The 18,173-nt window shown below is 53.1% G+C and overlaps 1 protein-coding gene across 2 annotated transcripts; it reads right to left on the bottom strand.

The window, feature by feature from the left end:
* Nucleotides 1-860: 860 nt before the first annotated feature.
* Nucleotides 861-16,743, bottom strand: CDIP1 (cell death inducing p53 target 1). 2 transcript variants are annotated; one of them, XM_035132215.3, is made up of 5 exons: nt 16,622-16,743; nt 5,976-6,077; nt 5,387-5,512; nt 3,851-4,115; nt 861-2,431 (listed from the first exon to the last, which is right to left on the bottom strand). In XM_035132215.3, exons 2-5 carry the CDS (start codon nt 6,061-6,063, stop codon nt 2,320-2,322), a joined length of 591 nt encoding a protein of 196 aa, XP_034988106.1. In that variant the 5' UTR covers nt 6,064-6,077; nt 16,622-16,743; the 3' UTR covers nt 861-2,319. The 2 variants fall into 2 exon arrangements, with proteins under 2 accessions (XP_034988106.1, XP_088513452.1); XM_088657326.1 differs by lacking the exon at nt 16,622-16,743 and adding an exon at nt 7,856-8,174.
* Nucleotides 16,744-18,173: the final 1,430 nt, after the last annotated feature.

Here is an 18,173-nt window from a genome sequence, read left to right as displayed (position 1 = left end):
CTCACCATTGGTTTAATCCCCCTGAGTTCATAGCTGTCCCACAGCAGTGGCGTTTCAGCAGCTGAGCCGTCCTTTTCCTTTTGGGAGGGGGCCCCCAGGTCAAAGGGCAGTGCTCCTCGGGTGACAGAGATGTCCCTTCCTACCAGCATCTAGCACTTCCAGCCAAAAGCCTCCCAAGTAGATGGAGGTGGGAAGATGGGGGCTGTCGTGGTAAAATGCATCATAATTGGAGGGATGCATTAATGGCATTCTCCTGCTAGAGAATTTCAACAGGGCAGAGTAAAACTGCTGAGCAGACGCCAGCCTTCCCAAAGTTCAGGAAAGTTGGAGTAAGGGGGCAAAATGAATGTGCCGGCAGCAAGCTTGCGGGGAAGGGCTGATGCCCCGTGGCCTTGATGCACATGGTCTCAGGTCCATTACTTATCATCTCCAAGCAGGGCTGGGAGAGCAGCTGCCAGTCGGTGTCAACACTCCTGAGCTCGATGGACCAATGGCCTTAGTCTAAGGCAGTTTCCTATCTTCCAAAAGCAGGCAGAACCTTCTCTAGCATGTATGCAAGCACATTCGTTTCTGGCTGCACATACACTCAGAAGTGCAATCTCAGGCTTGTGCATATGCGCTGGCACATACAGGGGAGAAGAGGGAGCCTCCCTTTCTCTGTGTTTCTTGAGAATGGTCAGTGTGGCCCAGGGAAGGCCAGAGGGGGCTCCAACTTGCCTTTCTTTCCCTCCCCACCTCCACCAAATACATCTCGGTCTTTCTGCAAAGACCAGGAAGTATACCCACCCAGTGACCTCTGCCTGGTACCCTACCTGCAATCACAACAGGTCTCTCTCTCTCGCACAAAAACACAGAGAGTCTTGTGGGTCTGTATTTTAATTATATAGAAACATGGAAAAGCATCAACAGGTTGCCTCTGAGAAAGAGCATGAAGCTCCCTGCTGGATCAAAATACTTCATAGATGCCTCCGTAGTGTTGTGTTCAGAGCCAAGAGCCTTTTTGCATTCCTCAGGTCTTCCTATGCAGCAGCCCTTGGGACGGACGAGGCACCCAGGGCAGGGCGCCAGAGGGCGTGGACCTGTGTCTTAAGGGGGTGGGAGGCCACGCACGCTGGAGGCACAGCATCAGGAAGGGGGGGGGACACATGCCAAACTAAGGTGATACCCGCCATTGAAACGGAGCATTTGGCAATGGACTTGAGCCCCCTCTGCGTGGAATCTCAGGACAAGCCCTCTCGGCCTTGCTTTGTCCTGTTGCTCATCCATGCAACGTAGTGGCTTTTCTGGAGGAATTAGTGCAAAACTGGGGGGACGGGGGGCGGAGGTGTGCACAGGGCTTTCACATTTCTGTTAAGTCACAGTTAAGAGCTTTAATACAAACGGGGGGGAAACGAACCACATCACAGAACAGAACTCGGACAAGCAGATTCCGATTAGACAAGGTATTTACATGTGGGGAGAGGGGCCTGGATACAGGGGTCTCCTGGGCCGTCTCTTGGCCTTCATACGCCAAGGAGAGGCAAAGAAGACTGGCGTAGGGACACGGCCCAGAGCACAGCCCCCACCACCAATGACGGGGGAGGAAGCTGGGCAAGGGGTGCAGAAGAGCCTTGTGGAGGCAGCGAAGCTCACGGGGGGGATGAGGAGAGGAAGGGACTACTTCCTCAGGGGCCCAAGCTGGCCTCTGCCCTCTCCCCTGCCCTCTCAAAACAGTAGAGTAGCTTTTGGCAGGGTGCAAAAGGAAGAGGGGCAGCAGCAGCCCCCCCAAGCACAACGGCCGAGGTTTTCCTTTAAACAAAAACCACCCAACATGCCCCATGATTCATGCCACACCTTTGGGGACAAGGGAGGTCTGCAGCACCTTGCCTGCCACTCCAAGGAGAAGTCAAGAAAGCAAACACACCAGGCCTTGGCCCCCTTCCTCACCATCCCAGGGAGGTGCCCCACACGGATGCGGACTTCCTCACACGTCATGGCAGCCCATGGCCCTTCTAGTCCAGCATCCCGGTCTCACTGGCCAACAAGATGCCCGTGGGAATCATGCGGCCAGATCCTAACGAAGAGGTGCTAGAGGCAGGGAGCCCACACATGCACATGAGAGGGGGGGGAGGCTGGCCATGGCTCGCCCGCCTGGCGGTTGTGGCGCCCGCCCTGCAGCTTCCCCGGGCAGCCCCAGGGACCCCGCAGTCCTGAGGCCTTCAAAGCTCTCTGTGCAGGAGGGAGGAGGGAAGACACAAGCAGGGGGGAGCATTGGGCACAGGTGAGTCAGGCCAGCGGCGCGAGGAGGGGGGTGGACGTCTCCTGGCCCAGCGGGCACTGCTAGCACATGCGCTTGTACGTGTAGATGTAGGCCTTGCAGTTGGGGCAGGTGTGTGTCACATCCTTGAACTCGTCTATCAGGCAGGGGATCAGGCAGCAGCCCAGGTCGCACCTGAAGGGGGGGAGAGGAGAGGAGAGTAGGTGCCCGCAGTGAGGCCAACAGGCAGGTTGGAAAATCCCAAGCAGCGCCAATGGCACACCCACCTCCTCACCCAGTCAAATCCCAGCCAAACGCCCCATTTCCGTGCTCCTGCGGGGGGCGGGAGCTAGCCAGACCCCAGCAGGAAAAGCTCATTTATAAAAATATTTCAATGCCGTTGTGTTGGAGAAATATATCACAGCGGTTGACAACAATGCAAGAACCATCATATCATACAGTAAAATCCTAAAAAATAGAAGCACGTTGAAAGCAAAAGAAAAACCAGGCAGCAGTAGACCATTGTGGAAGGGTGTGTTCTTAATGGCCTGCCCAGGCCTGGAGGAATAGATAAGATTTCAGCAGGCATTTAGAAGTTGGCACAGAAGGCAGATGCTGAGCTTATTGCAAACTCTCCATTTCAGCCAGCTCAGACACCGGCAAGCACTGTAATCACAACTGCCCTCCCTTCCCCCCTATTCTTTATTTGCAAATTTATTGGGGGGCAGGGAGAGAAAACAAAAAAACATTGTCAGCTGATGTTAACAATTATCCTAATATACTCCTTTTATTAATAATTTAATTGATTCGCCCAGGGCAGGTGACAAGATTTGAAGATAACAATCAGAACGATTTAAAACAAATTGCAATCGCAAGAATAGGGTGGGTCCTGAAATATATGGGTACCGAGTATCAAAAGGCGAAAAGAGGAGCGACTGAAGCATACAAGAAAACTTGTACCTTGAAGGGATCAGGTGCGCCTCTTTGGGGAGGAAGTCCCACAGCTCGGGGGGGGGGGAAGGAGGGTGGTGGAACTACCAAGAGGGCCCCCTCTGCTCATCCTAGCACCTGAGAGGGTCCGTGAGGAAGGAGCTGGTCCTCGGAGATTTAGGGCTTTAAACATATGACCACCTTGTTCATACACCTTGTTCTGCAATACTTAGCTAATTGGGAACCACTAGATAAAGCGAAAGATTATGAGTCATGGAGGTGGGTGGGTGAATTTCATAGTGCCTACCTTGTTTTTTAGTTGCTGGTTTTGCCAATAGATAGTGTCATGATGATAACTGTGTGGCTGAGCATTTGTTAATTATACTGTATGATTTATGCCAGGCATCCCCAAACTTCGGCCCTCCAGATGTTTTGGACTACAATTCCCATCTTCCCTGACCACTGGTCTTGTTAGCTAGGGATCATGGGAGTTGTAGGCCAAAACATCTGGAGGGCCGCAGTTTGGGGATGCCTGATTTATGCGGTACCTGCGACATTCTCCTCCGTTGCTGTTATTTGCTATTTGTAAGCCACTCTGGAAAGCGACGTAGAACGGCAAGTGAGCGAGAAGGAGCCGCAGGATGAGACCCAGCCCCTGCCTGCCGGCCTGCCTCCCTCACTTACCCCACAAAGCAGCAGAAGAAGCCCAGCAGGAAGTTCATGAGGCCGATCTCGTGCGTGATCTTGGTGGTGATGGCCTGCTGGCAGTGCGGGCAGACAGTCGGGACGGGGGCGGCCTGGAAGATCTCGCCCTGCAGGACGGTCACGGTGGCCGCGGCCCCCGAGGGCACCAGCACCGTGGCCGTCTGGCCCCCCGCAGGGGCGTAGGGGCCTGCCGGAGGGTAGTAGCCCATGGGGGGATGTGGTCCTGGGGGCATGTAGTAGCCTCCTGGAAGGAAAGCACATGAAAGGGGAGCACTCGCTGGGCATGGGCACCCCTTATAACAATAATAATTTATTATTTATACCCCGCCCATCTGGCTGGGTTTCCCCAGCCACTCTGGGCGGCTTCCAACAGAAAAAATAAAACACAGTAATCTATTAAACATTAAAAGCCTCCCTGAACAGGGCTGCCTTCAGATGTCTTCTAAAAGTCTGGTAGTTGTTTTCCTCTTTGACATCTGGTGGGAGGGCAGGCGCCACCACCGAGAAGGCCCTCTGCCTAGTTCCCTGCAACTTGGCTTCTCGCAACGAGGGAACCGCCAGAAGGCCCTCGGTGCTGGACCTCAGTGTCCGGGCAGAACGATGGAGATGGAGACGCTCCTTCAGGTATACTGGACCGAGGCCATTTAGGGCTTTAAAGGTCCCCTTGCTCCCAGATGGGCACAGGACCAGTGCCAGCATAGCTGCCCGCCTCCCTACGACTCCAAACAGGACCTAGTGCCCTTGCCCCAAAGGAAGAACCCTGTGGTCAACAGCAGACTCCTTTCTCTGCCATTCTGGATGGAGCTGCCTTGCTGTCAGGAGCCGGAGTCAGGGAACGGTCAGCAATAGTTAACGCTTTATTCAAGGAAACCAAAGCAGCGCAGGCCTAGTGGTCACAGCAACTCTTCCCAGTAGGCCTTGCTCCTATGAGGCAGTGGCAAAGATTGCAGGTCTTCCCACTGCTGCCCAACTCCCCTCCTCTCCAGGTCTCTCCCCCTTAAGTAATCGGAGACTGCGCCTGCACACAACCAAGCCCTGCTCTTTTCATTTCTCTGTGTGTTCTTAGAGACAAGCAGGGAGGGGAGCTGGTAGTAGCCGGAGGGGCTCACTGGATTCTTTAGCAGCCTGGTTCCTCTCTGCCCCTTGGCCGCCTTCTCTCCCGCCTCCGCTGTTGCCTCTGAGTCTGGACTGCTCTCTGCCGCAGCCTCTTCCCGCTCACTAAACCCTGTTGCCTCTTCTGTTTCCGACACGTCTTGCTTCCTCTTCTCCCCCTGAGCACCCACTGTCACCCCGCCACCAATCCCCAGCCTCTGAGCTGTCACCCCCAGCCTTTGGGGGTCCCCCACTTCTCGGCATCCTGCCAGCCCATGATGCTTACCCTCCTGGCCACCAGGCAGCTCCTGAAATGATGCTTTATGGCAGAACACACACAGCCTCACCCACCCACTCCTGCCCTGCCCAAGGGAGGTGTACCCATCAAGGGGTCGTCCTTCTGCCCACCCAACCCCAACTCACCAGGTGGCATGTAGGGCACCGAGCCATCGATGCCCATGTGCGGTGAAGGCTCGTACGGCGGGGGTCCGATATCCATCGGGGGCTGCGGGGATCCTTGTGGCTGCACCATTGTGGGCGAGACTCCACCTGCAGGAGGACAAGGGCGCCAAAAGAGAAACAGGCTAATCCACATGCCCAGCTTGCCATTTCAGCTTGTTAAGCCGTGTAATTATTACCATATCCCCTCGAGAACCAGTTTAAATGTTTGTTTTTATGGAAATACGCTTATATGAAGCAAAATGTTTTGCAACTGTGCATTTCGACACAAGGGAAAATGAACCCAAAATTAATGGAAAGCAAGGGGAATGTCTCCATCTGCGGAGCACAAGGCAAACCCTTTCCCAGGACTGCGGAGAGTGACCTGCAAGGACCAGCCCCCCCTCCCCCCCATCCGGCTCAATCTCAGCTGGACAAGACCCTCCGAAACTCCCCAGCAGCCTCCAGAGGATGTGCAAGAAAGTCTCCAGGAAGCTCCTCTCTGGACGCAGAAGGGGAGGCGATTATTGGCCTAAGCAGCGCTCCCCACTCTTCTCCCTTCCCATGCCCTTACCTGCTGGGTAAAGGTAGCCATCCTTCTCTTCTATGAGTGGGGCAGAAGGTCCCCCCGGATAGGGTGGAGGTGGGTCACTTGACGACATGCTTTACGGCTGGCCTGGAGGAGAAAGAGAGTGACGGAGGGAACTTAGAAGAATGGCTCATCCTGACCACACATCCTTCCTGTCCTCGCAGGGGCCAAACAGATGCCCCAAAGGGAAGCCCAAAAGCACACCTGCAATTCCCAGCTGCTGGCATTCAGCAGCACTGCGGCCGCCCACCGCGGAGGCACAGCAAAGCCATGGGGGCTGTTAGACACCTCCGACAACCCTCTTCTCCATGAATTTGCCTCATCCTCTTACAGCCACCCAGGTTGGTGGCTGTCACTGGCTCTTGTGGCAGCAAGTTCCATAGTTTAACTATGTGCTGTGAGGAGGAGGAGGAGGAGGAGGAGGAGGAGGAGGAGGACTTTATTTTGTTTCTCATGAATCTCCCAACCACCTGCTTCACTGGGTGTCCACGAGTTCTGGGGTTTTGAGAGAAGGAGAACATTTTTTCTCTATCCACGTACTCCATAGTTTTTTACACTTCTGTCCTGTCGCCCGTGACTCGCCTTTTCTCTAAACTAAAAGGTCCCAAACCCTGCGACCTTTTTCCATTGGAAAGTCACTCCACCCCTGTCTGTCCTCTTGGGTGCCCTTCTCTGAACCTTTTCAAGTTCTACGATACCCATTTTGGGGCTGAGGTGGCCAGAACTGTACAGTGATGGAGAAGGAAGGAGAGGGCTTGGTGGGTGGGATGCTGCAACCATGCCATTGGGGGGCGGGCGAGGAAAATCAGTCCCACAGGCAAGACCAGGCGGGTTGTGTGTCCTGGGAATCAAGGGCCCCAATTCCCAGTCCTGGCTCAGCCTCAGAGAAGAGCATTGAAGTCTGCAGGGAGGGGGGGGGGCCAAGATCAATGGCTGCCCCCTGCCCAGGGCTCTGCCTTCCCTGTGACTATGGAGCCTGCCCCCGCCCCCTGCCCCACATATTTATTTATGGTATAACATTTATACACTGCTTGACTGTAAACAAACAAACCACAATGTGGTTTACAAAAGGGGGGGGGAATAAAAGCATACAAAAAGCTAAGATAGTAAAACAGATGAAAATTCGCATCCGCTTTCTTGGCATCTGAGTCAGCCTGTCCAAACAAGCCTTGCCTTTAAAAGTACAGTGCAGGCTCCAGATTGATATCAATAGGCAGGGAGTCCCATAGGCCTACCCCCACCATCCTGAACACCCCCAAATTAACACTTTAAAAAACAAAACAAAACAAAACTCAGGCTTTTTGCTAGAGTTCCCATTTACACATTTTACAGTGGGATCTACTGTCCACACTTCTCACTTTAGAAGTTATAGTAAAATAAGAGGCCCAGGGGGTGGGGGAGACTAGCCCATGGTGGTGGTATAAGCAGGCCCCCCCCTTGGTGAGAGGCAGTTGCTACCCAATGACCTGCGCAACCGGTTTCGTTTCCCAGACTCAGGTGCCAGGATCCAGTTGCGGCTGCCTCCTGCCCTGCCTTGCACCCAGGACAGAGAGCAGCGAACAGAGAGAAACCCACAAACATAGCAAAACAACAAAAACAAAAAAAAACCTCCCGCCACCGATTGCGGAGAGCGGCCTTTCTTGACCGGTAGCCACGACCCCGATAGCCCAAGCATCATCCTCAAAGCTTCTGGTGTACACATCTGGACAGCGCTGAAAACCCAGCAGTGCCCCCCCCAAAGGGCTCCTTCCAAGGCAAGAGGCCCCCTGAAACTATCCCATCTGCAGGATCCCATCTTTGCCCACAGCCGCCTCTGTCCAGCTCAGAGGAGGAAGGCAACCGTGAGCAGCTGCTGTGAGACAAACCTGCTGGGATCCTGCCCTCTGCCGCATCCAGGGCTCAGCTCCACGTCCCCGGCCACAAGTCGGCTGCGAAGAGGAGCCTCCTGAAGGCACCACCGGGATGCTCCCTCCCTTCCCCCCCCCCCCCGAGCTGCAGATGCAGGGCTGGCGGACACAGGGAGGATGCGCTGGCAGATCCAGAGGTGGAGAGGAGGAGGCCAGGCTCAGCCGGGGTCAGAGAAGGGCCCCCTGTCCCCTCTCCGCTGCACAAGGCCTGGCAGCCGCAGAAGGGCAGCCAGAGAGTCACTTGCCACAAGCGCGGCTCCTTCCACTGCGTGATCTCAGTGGCGCCACGTGATGCAGCCAGGAAAGCAGGCCAGCCTCGCTGGGAACCAACCAGGCACCGGAGAGCCAGGGCTTCGCGGCTCCAGTTTCTCCGCCTGCTTTTCTGCTGGATTCCTGGCAGAAGAAGAAGCAAAGTCTGCCTCTTTCCTTGCGCTCCTTCCTCCAGCAGGGGAAGGCTGTTAAGGAAAGGACTGGAACCGTGGCCGTTTCTCTTGTAATTAGTTGTAATAGATCCTCTATATCAGGGGTCTGCAACCTTTAAGACAAAAAGAGCCACTTGGACCCATTTCCGAAGAAAAAAAATAAACTGGGAGCCGCAAAACAGGGACGTAATTAGAAATCAGAGGGCCCCAGAGCAAAATTTGCTATGCCCAATAATCAATGCCCCAAAATGCCATAGAAAATTAATCAGGGCCCCAGTGTACCATAAATCAGTGCCTGATGTAAACAATAATTAATAATGAGGGCCCAATGTCATCCTCGTCATTATAAAAATAACTTTGAGTTTGGGCTGCCTTGATTACTGGGAATGGGCAAAACTCTGGCTCCCTTATTAGGACACCTTATGGTTTCATGTGTGTTGCTCCCATCAAGTGAACTTATAAAATTTCCTCATATTGAATCAACCCATTGATTAATACATCTACCTCAATCTCCTGACCAGGCCGGCAGGAGGCCACAGGCAGGCCGCAGGCAGGAGCAGCAGCAGCAAACACGCGCTCCGAGCCCGCAAGCCTTTTCTGCTGCTGGGCGGGAAGAAGCGCGCCCGTTTAAAAAAATAAATAACTCTGCCCCCGCCCCCCATGAGCCTATTGGCTGCAGAAATGCGGCGGGGAGGGGCTGATGCAGGGAGGGGGCCGACCAAGCTCCCTGGGCTGCTAACGTCACCTTGCGTCCTTTTTGCACAGCGCATGCGCACAGCGGAGTTGTGGACTCCGGCGGGCGCCGTGCGGGGCACAGGTGCACAGCGCGCCGCCGCAGCTGTGTGCTCCAGCGGAGGTGGGCACCGCGCGAGTGTCTGGCGGGCATGGCGGGCGCCGCCGCATGGCTCAGGCGGCGCATGGCTCGGATGCCTCCTCCCCTCGTATCCGCTCCGGAGCCGCAGCAAAGGTGTAAAAAAGCCACATGCGGCTCCGGAGCCGCAGGTTGCAGACCCCTGCTCTATATCTACCTACGGCTTTAATTCTAGCTATGTTTAAATGTTTTTTAATGACCCCCCCCCCATGCTTTGAGCTGTTCCTATTTGTATCTGTAAGCCACCTTGACTCCCTGTTAGGGGAAAAGGTGAAATATGAATAAATATGCTACAACAACATATTAGGGTAGAGCAGGAGACTCTTAATCTCAGGGTCGTGGGTTTGAGCCCCATGTTGGGCAAATTTTTTTTGCATTGCAGGGGGTTGGACTAGATGACCAGAGCCATCTTTCCCATACGGCTTAGTGGTGCGTCGTGCCAGGGCGCCAGCCTCTCAGGGGCGCCCCAGCGATTGGGGGAGCTGTGCGGCTTTGCCGACAGCCTCCCCTTTCCCTGCACACCCGCCAGCTGTGCCCCGTCAACCCTAAGGCTGGCGGGGGTGCAGCTTGCCTCCCAAGCCTCTGCGGGGATTGCTCTCCCGCAGCAGTGCGCAGCTTCGCCCCCCCCCATCCGTGGTAATTTGGGGGCGCTGAGTGGATATTTGCACCCGGGCGCCACATCTGCTAAAGACAGCCCTGTAGATGACCCTCGCAGTCCCTTCCGACTCTGATTCTATCAACAACAAATACCTCAACTTCCATTGAGGAAACGATTCAGGGAAGGGGAGGGAGGGTCTCCTGCAGCCTGAGATGGGCTGTTTTTTTAAACTGCTGGACACTGACACACACCAAGAGCCACCTTGGACCGCAGTGCCGTTTTCAGTGCCCCGGAACAAAGACCGCCTTTGTGCAGAGAGGCTCCCAGGATTTCTGCTGCCGGACGGGAGCCAAAAACCTCGCCAAACGCTGGGAGCCTCTGGGCTCCTCTGCCAGCAGCCAAGCGCCATGGAGACCATCCTGCAGCAAGCAGGCCCTGAATCCCAAGTGATCTCCTGCATCGCGCGGCACTTGCCAGGCTCCTCGCAAGCAGCTGGAGCAGAGCCAGGGCAGCCTTGCAAGCGATCCAGCCCACGTCTTCCACGCGGCCTAAGCAAAAACTGGCCACTGGTTCAGGGGCAAGGAGGAGGGAGGGGGCCCTTTGGGGCAGGCTGCCCCATCAGCCAGTAGGTAGGGCCCCCCAGCAGTTCCATGGTTTTTGCTCCGCATGTCGGCATCTTGTGAAAGGAAAGTGAGGCTCATACATAGTTTGAATACAAACAGGTTTCCACAGTGCTGGGAAGAACCTGGCACATGTTGGGTGGAAAATTTCAAGGGTATCATGTGAATAAGTAAATAAATAAAAAGTATTGTGCCCTGTGCCCTCCACATAAGACAGTTTTGACAAGTGGGCTGGGCAAATTCACCTGTTCATCCTGTGACATCATTATGTCACATGATTTACAGAATCCCTGCCCACCTGCCAAAATCCCTTGCGCCTGCCAACCACGAATTCAGAGACCGGGAAACACTTGGAAAACATCTGACAGCGCTGTTTGAGGCAGGACCCCCCCCCCTCTTTAAAGATCGTGGGTTTCAGAAACAAACTTAAAAAGCAGGAGCTGCTTCAAACAGAATTGCAAAACAAAGCCTCTGCTCCCAGCAGTCTCTTCACCTTGAGCCCTCCCATCAGATCTTTCTTGAGGGAGCTTCTAGTCCTCATGGCTACAGGGATCACTCTGGAAGCCCTGCATTCGCCCACCGGCCAAAGGCTCCGAGGCTGAACAGGCCCTGCCAAGGCTGCCTTTTGCCCGTTCCCCCACCTCAGCCGTGGGCGCCTCAAGGAGTACGAACAGACCTTGCCAGAGTAAACAGTAAGCTCCTCTGGGGCTGGCAGGTGGCAGTGGAAGAAGCCCAGAGGCAGCCGCTGTGTAGAATAGCCTCCACTGCATCTCACTGGGGTAGGAGGAACAAAGCTGCAAAGCCACAACACTTCAGCCAGTTCAGGGCAGAAATCTGGCTCAACCGGGTCATTTGCAGTAGATCTGCAAGCATTTCCGACTCTCCACCTCTGCACTGCGGAAATGAAGGAAGTGTGGGGTAACCCCCTTCCTTTGTGGCACTCAAAATATATATGCCCAGAATAGTGTGTGGGGTTTCCGACCAAGGCTGCAGTTGGTGGATCTTGCAGGTTATAGCGGAAATGCACAAAGTGGACCCCCTAAGCCTGAGGTCTCTCTCGCCCCCCCCCCCCCCGCGCGCGCCTTAGACACACAACTGCCACCAGCTTCTTCCACGTAAGACAGGAAAGACCAAGATTGTGCCCCAGAAGCAAGAGCCGCTGGCACCGACCCAACACTCAGTAAAAACAGCAAACCTGGGACAAAAGCAAAATTACAGGGGCTTTGGCAATGAAAGGGCAGGCAGGAAAGAGTTGACTCGGACTGGCCAGGAGTGAAAATGCTGCTTGCGGCTGCAAAGTTATATCTGTTATCATCTGCCAGGTTCCAGAAGAAACATTCAAGGAGAGAAATACGAGCCTGAAACGGACTCCAAGGTACCTGCAAGCTGAGGAACCTGAGATCGGTGACACTCGAGTTGTGAGAACGGGGCGGCTCTTCCACACACCCATCCCAAGGATCAGCCGTAAGAGGGAGGAGGCGGGTTTCTGACCAAAGGAACTTTTGAGGGCATCCCTGTAATGTGGGGGGGGGGAGGGACACCTGGCTTGCCAGCAGTGCATGTGAAAAGGAAACAGGGGTCTTAGCAGACCCCAAGCTGACCATGACTCAACAGAAGCCAGTTCTGGGCACCACAGTTCAAGAAGGATACTGACAAGCTGGAACCGTGTCCAGAAGAGGGCAACCAAAATGGTCAAAGGCCTGGAAACGATGCCTTATGAGGAACGGCTTAGGGAGCTGGGTATGTTTAGCCTGGATAAGAGAAGGTTAAGGGGTGATATGATAGCCATGTTCAAATATATAAAAGGATGTCATATGGAGGAGGGTGAAAGGTTGTTTTCTGCTGCTCCAGAGAAGCGGACAATTGATTCAATGGATTCAAACTACAAGAAAGAAGATTCCACCTAAACATTAGGAAGAACTTCCTGACAGTAAGAGCTGTTCGGCAGTGGAATTTGCTACCAAGGAGTGTGGTGGAGTCTCCTTCTTTGGAGGTCTTTAAGCAGAGGCTTGACAGGCATCTGTCAGGAATGCTTTGATGGTGTTTCCTGCTTGGCAGGGAGTTGGACTGGATGGCCCCTTGTGGTCTCTTCCAACTCTATGGTTCTATTCTAAGCCTAATGTCCAGATCAAGGGAAGCGATAGTCCCACTCGATTCTGCCTTGGTCAGAGCCCACCTGGAGTCATGTGTCTAGTTCTGGGCACCCCAGTTGACGAAGGATATTGACAAGCTGGAAGGGGTGCAGAGGAGGGCAACCAAGATGTTACAAGGTCTGGGAACCCAAGCTTTATGAGGAACGGTTGAGGGAGTTGGGGATGTTTAGCCTGCAGAAGAGGAGATGAGAGCCATCTTCTGAAGGGCTGTCACATGGAAGAAGGAACAAGCGCAAAGATGGAAAGAGACAGCCTTGCACACTATAGAACAGGCTTCCTCAACCTCGGCCCTCCAGATGTTTCGAGACTACAATTCCCAGCATCCCTGACCACTGGTCCTGCTAGCTAGGGATCATGGGAGTTGTAGGCCAAAAACATCTGGAGGGCCGAGGTTGAGGAAGCCTGCTATAGAAGAATGGCTGATAAAATTACGGGACTTAGTTGAGACAGCAAAGCTAACGTGTTTAATTGCAGAAAAACCATTACTAACATTTGTTAAGGATCTGGAATTTCTTATGGCCCTTTTGCGAGGAAGAGAAAATGAAGTTGTAATATCTGGGTTTGAAGACTAAAAAAATACTGGGTTATAGTAGATAGAATGGTTGGATATCACATGTAGCTGCAGAGAGCAGACAGTCCTTTTATTCTACAGTACTCTATCTTTAGTTTTTTCTTTCTTTCTTTTCCTTCTCTCTCATTTTCTCCTTCCTTAGATTTCTCATTTTCTTGTATTTTATTCCCCCTGAGTTTGCTCTTTTTTTAGCTGAAGTAGCTGTTTTATCTCAGTATATTATAAAAAGATACTTTTTAATGGATATATATATATTTATCTATTACTTTGAATATGTTTCAACATTTAAATGTTTATTATTTTTTTAAAATGGAGCCAGCTTGTTTTCTCCTGCTTCCCGGGGGGGGGGGGGAGAGGCAGGACTCGAACCCATGGCTTCAAGTTACAAGAAAGGCGATTCCAACTCAACATCAGGAAGAACTTTCTGACAGTAAGAGCAGTTTGACAGTGGAACGGTCTCCCTTGGGAGGTTGTAGACTCTCATTCCTAGGAAGTTGGACAGGGAGGCTTTAGCTGAGATCATAGCTGCCAAGTTATCCCTTTTTTAAAGGGATTTTCCCTTATGCTGAATAGGCTTCCTCGCAAGAAAAGGGAAAACTTGGCAGCTATGGCTGAGATTCCTACATTGCCGGGGGTTGGACTAGATGACCCACGGGGTCCCTTCCAACTCTACAATCCATTGATAAGCAAGCGAGGCTTGGGTAGGGGGCGAGAGGGAGAACAGCCTCTTCCCTTCAATCTTTCTCTTCCCCAACATGTTTTCCTCCATTGCAGGCTGGTTGCCAGCTCGTCCCCTCTTCACCCTCCAGATGGCCTCCCCCCACAGACTTGCGCCTTCAGATGGGGCAGAATCAGCACCAGGCAATGTGCACACAGACTCGCATCCTGAACGCTTTCCCATCTCCCCTTTGAGTCATTTGCCAGTCCATGCAGCAGGGCACGCCCCTCTCATGCTCTCAGGGGCCACCACAACTCAGCCCCCGTCCCTGGTGGAACCAATGTGGTAGGCCTTCCTTTCCTTTCCTCCCCTCCAGCCTCTATTCACAACCACCAGTGGATGGCGCTCTCTGAAGCACATCCTTTGCTTTAATAAGAACAGCTGCCCAGTAGCAATTTCTCCAAAAACCTAGGCAAGCCTGCCTTAAATGCCGTGTTTCGGAAGCAGGCAGCGCCCAGGCAAAGCGGTGAAGCCAGCCATGGGATTACCTAGTGGAAATGCTGGAAAGGCACTCTGCCCATGCTCTGCGACACTCCCTTGATTCCCACACACTCCAGAGCTGAGAACTGATCTGACACACTAGAATATCCTCGGCTATTTGCTTCCATTTGTCCCATGAGTGCCCTTCCCTTCCTTCCTCCAAGGACTTTGTGGCCGCCCCTGAAGCCTCCGGGTGGGAAAGTCCCGTGGAGATCAAATTTCAAAAAGTCAGAAGGGAAGGAAAAGAGCCTTTGAGGGGTTTTTTTTTGGGGGGGGGAGAAAGACCATTAAGGAGAGAGGCATAACTATATTAAATGTTATGTGGGGTCTTCTTCTTTGGCAAACCCTCGTAGCCGAGTAAGATTGTCTTCCATAAACACAGTTTTAACAATGAGTCCATAAGTGACTGCGGAGGTCAATTCTGGATCCACACATCCTTCCACAGTGGGGACACTGGTTTCTGGGCAGGAGTTGGTCCCGGTGAGGGTTTGCCAAGCGTGCCTTCCTCTTAGCACGTTTCTCCCTTGCGTCCTGAGTTCGAGTGTCTTCAAAGCCCATGACACCTTTGGTAAAGGCTATTCTCCCTGAGCCTAGGGCTTGCCAATCAGAAGGTCGGCGGTTCGAATCCCCGCGACGGGGTGAGCTCCCATTGCTTGGTCCCAGCTCCTGCCAACCTAGCAGTTTGAAAGTACGTCAAAGTGCAAGTAGATAAATAGGTACTGCTACAGTGGGAAGGTAAATGGCGTTTCCGTGCGCTGCTCTTATTCGCCAGAAGCGGCTTTGTCATGCTGGCCACATGACCTGGAAGCTGTACACCGGCTCCCTTGGCCAATAATGCGAGAGGAGCGCAACAACCCCAGAGTTGGTCACACCTGGACCTAATGGTCAGGGGTTCCTTTACCTTTACTCTCCATCTGGAGTGCTCACAGGCAAGTCTTTCCCAATTATTATTCGTTTTTTAGATTTGCCTTGAGAGAGTCTTTAACCCTCTTTTGTTGACCACCAGCATTACGCTTTCCATTTTTAAGTTCAGAATAGAGTAGTTGCTTTGGAAGACGATAATTGGGCATCCGCACAACATGACCAGTCCAACGAAGGTGATGTTGAAGAATCATTAGTTTACCTGTCTTCCCAGGTGATGTGTAAAAATTTTATATATATATATATCTATGGGGTATGCAGAGACCAACATTTCCCCTTCTCATAAACAATTAAAAACAGGTTTGTTAAGCAATTAGGTGCAGGGCTAACAAGCACAAGATTAATTTACGCCGGGGTCTCTAGTGCAGGCTTCCTCAACCTCGGCCCTCCAGATGTTTTTGGCCTACACCTCCCATGATCCCTAGCTAGCAGGACCAGTGGTCAGGGATGAAGGTCAGGGAACCAGGCAGAGGGCCTTCTCGGTAGTGGCGCCCACCCTGTGGAATGCCCTCCCATCAGATGTCAAAGAGAAAAACAACTATCAGACTTTTAGGAGACATCTGAAGGCAGCCCTGTTTAGGGAAGCGTTTAATATTTAATAGATTATCTTAATAGGTGTTCTGTTGGAAGCCACCCAGAGTGGCTGGGGAAACCATTATTATTATTATTATTATTATTATTATTATTATTATTAATTTATTGGAATTGTAGTCTAAAAACATCTGGAGGGTCGAGGTTGAGGAAGCCTGCTCTAGAGCCTCAGGAGGTGATGCCACTGGCTTGCATAGCTTTAAAAATGTAGAAAGGATAAGCAGCCCATTCAACTGTGCTAGCCAGATAGAGCCTCCTCATTCCGAGGCAGTCTACCTCCCAGGGGCCGCTGATGAGGAGCAAACGGTGGCGGGGCTGCTGCCTTTGCAAGCTGCTTCCGGGCTTCCCCTTAGGTTCCACCATACAGAAGCCCCTAGAGAAATTCCTGACAGACAGGCAAGCCCCTGTCATGCCTGCCAAAGGCCCCAGCTGGCAGGAGAGGAAGAAAGACACTGCAAGGTGGGCTCAGCCTGAGGCAGCCTCCTTGCAGGACGGAGGGCAGAGCCTCCAGGCGCAGGAGCAGTCTACCTCCGAGCCCCAGCGGCTGCATTTGAGCCGCCAACACTTGGGTGCCCCACTCTGGCACGAGGCTGGCACCCCTGGGGAACGAGAATATGAGGGAGCCCACCTCCCCACGGCCTCGCTGCGACGGGCCTCCTCTCCCGCAGGCAGGGCCAGCCCGGGGCCACTCGGCTCTGGAACGCCCCCCGCCCATGCCATGCCATGCCTCCCCCTTGGCGTCACCCTCCGGGGCTGCTTAGCCACGTTGGCATCCGCACCTGGGTCTCTGCGCTCGCTCGCTCTCTCGCTGCCCTCCGACTCACGAAGCCGCTGTCGCTGCGCCGCCGCCGCCGTTGCACCAGCTGTTTCCTCCCCCCCCCCCGCTCCTCCTCTCCACAAGGGCGGCGCGGGGGCCGATGGGAGTGGGAGTTCTCCGCCTGGGGCGCAAACCACCACCCCCAGCATGCACCGCGCGGCGGCCGCGCCGGGTCCTCCCGAGTCTCCGAGAGCCGAGCGAGACCTCCACGGGGGGCGTGGCCGGTCGGAAGGGGGCGTGGTCAGCTGGTGCCGGGACGAGCAAAAAGCCTGGGAATTACGGAGGCTGGTGCAGAAGAAGACGCGCCTCTCTCGTTTGTTTATGTAAAACTGTTCACCCAAAAATTATGCAATGCTCTGCTGCGGACAAAAAAAGAATATAGGCATCCGTGGAAAAAAGGTTAAAAACAGCCGTTTAAACGTTCAAAAATTAAAATCAAGGATAAATAAGAAAGAGATGGAAAAGTCTCTATAAAGTCTGTGGCAGGATTTGAATGACTTCCGTGTTACCATGGATATTTATAAGAGAATATTTTACTAAAAATTAAAAAGAAAATGGAGATTAATAGCGCACTAGATAAAATAATCAGTAAATGCACAATGGGGTGGCGCGAAGTCTAGGGAACTCAAGAAGAATGATGTACAGTGAACAAATAATGTGATTTTCTTTTTTGGATTTCTGTTTTGATTATATATATATATTTGTTGCCTATTTTAAAAAAGCATTTAAATAAAAACAGAAAGAGATTGAAACGCACACCATCGTTCTAGATGTGTGGGGGCAAGTTCTTTATTGTGGGGGTAACTCGTGCTGAGACTGCCTTGCCTGCTCACAGAACTGTAGGAGTTGGAAGGGATCCCAAGGATCTGATCCAGTTCAGCCCCCTGCAATGCAGAATCGCAGCAAAAGCTGGGATGGCTCTGTCCGTAGAAGAGAGTGACTCTTAATTCCAGGGAGCCCCAGATTGGGCAAAAGATTCGGGTTGGGCCAAGGCGATCACTGGGATCCCTTCCAACTCTGCGATTCTGTTAATCCCTCCCCACCTGGAATAGCAAAGGAGACGGAGCAGCTCTTTGTTTCTTTAACAACCCAGGAGTATCCGAATGGCCTACTGCTGGGTCAGGCCAATGGCCCTTCTCTGCTGGACCAGCATCCTGTCTTGTCCCAGGCTCCGGCCAGGCAGCGCCTCTGCATTCTGGTTTTGTTGTCGTTGTTTAGTCGTTTAGTTGTGTCCAACTCTTCGTGACCCCATGGACCAGAGCACGCCAGGCACTCCTGTCTTCCACTGCTTCCCGCAGTTTGGTCAAACTCATGTTCGTAGCTTCGAGAACACTGTCCAACCATCTTGTCCTCTGTCGTCCCCTTCTCCTTGTGCCCTCCATCTTTCCCAACATCAGGGTCTTTTCCAGGGAGTCTTCTCTTCTCATGAGGTGGCCAAAGTATTGGAGCCTCAGCTTCACGATCTGTCCTTCCAGGGAGCACTCAGGGCTGATTTCCTTCAGAATGGAGAGGTT

Source organism: Zootoca vivipara, chromosome 13 (assembly GCF_965207765.1).
Source record: "Zootoca vivipara chromosome 13, rZooViv2.hap1.1, whole genome shotgun sequence".
NCBI classification, from domain to species: Eukaryota; Metazoa; Chordata; class Lepidosauria; order Squamata; family Lacertidae; genus Zootoca; species Zootoca vivipara.
Note: the sequence above shows the minus strand (reverse complement) of the source record. Positions and strands in the feature narration are given on the sequence as shown.

Coding starts and splice junctions, on each gene's coding strand:
- CDIP1 (XM_035132215.3), bottom strand. CDS start 6,063: ATGTCGTCAAGTGACCCACCTCCACCCTATCCGGGGGGACCTTCTGCC. Junction 4,116..5,386: donor GGTGCCCTACATGCCACCTG/GTGAGTTGGGGT, acceptor CTTTCCTTCCAG/GAGGCTACTACATGCCCCCA. Junction 2,432..3,850: donor TTCTTCTGCTGCTTTGTGGG/GTAAGTGAGGGA, acceptor CCCCCCCTTCAG/GTGCGACCTGGGCTGCTGCC.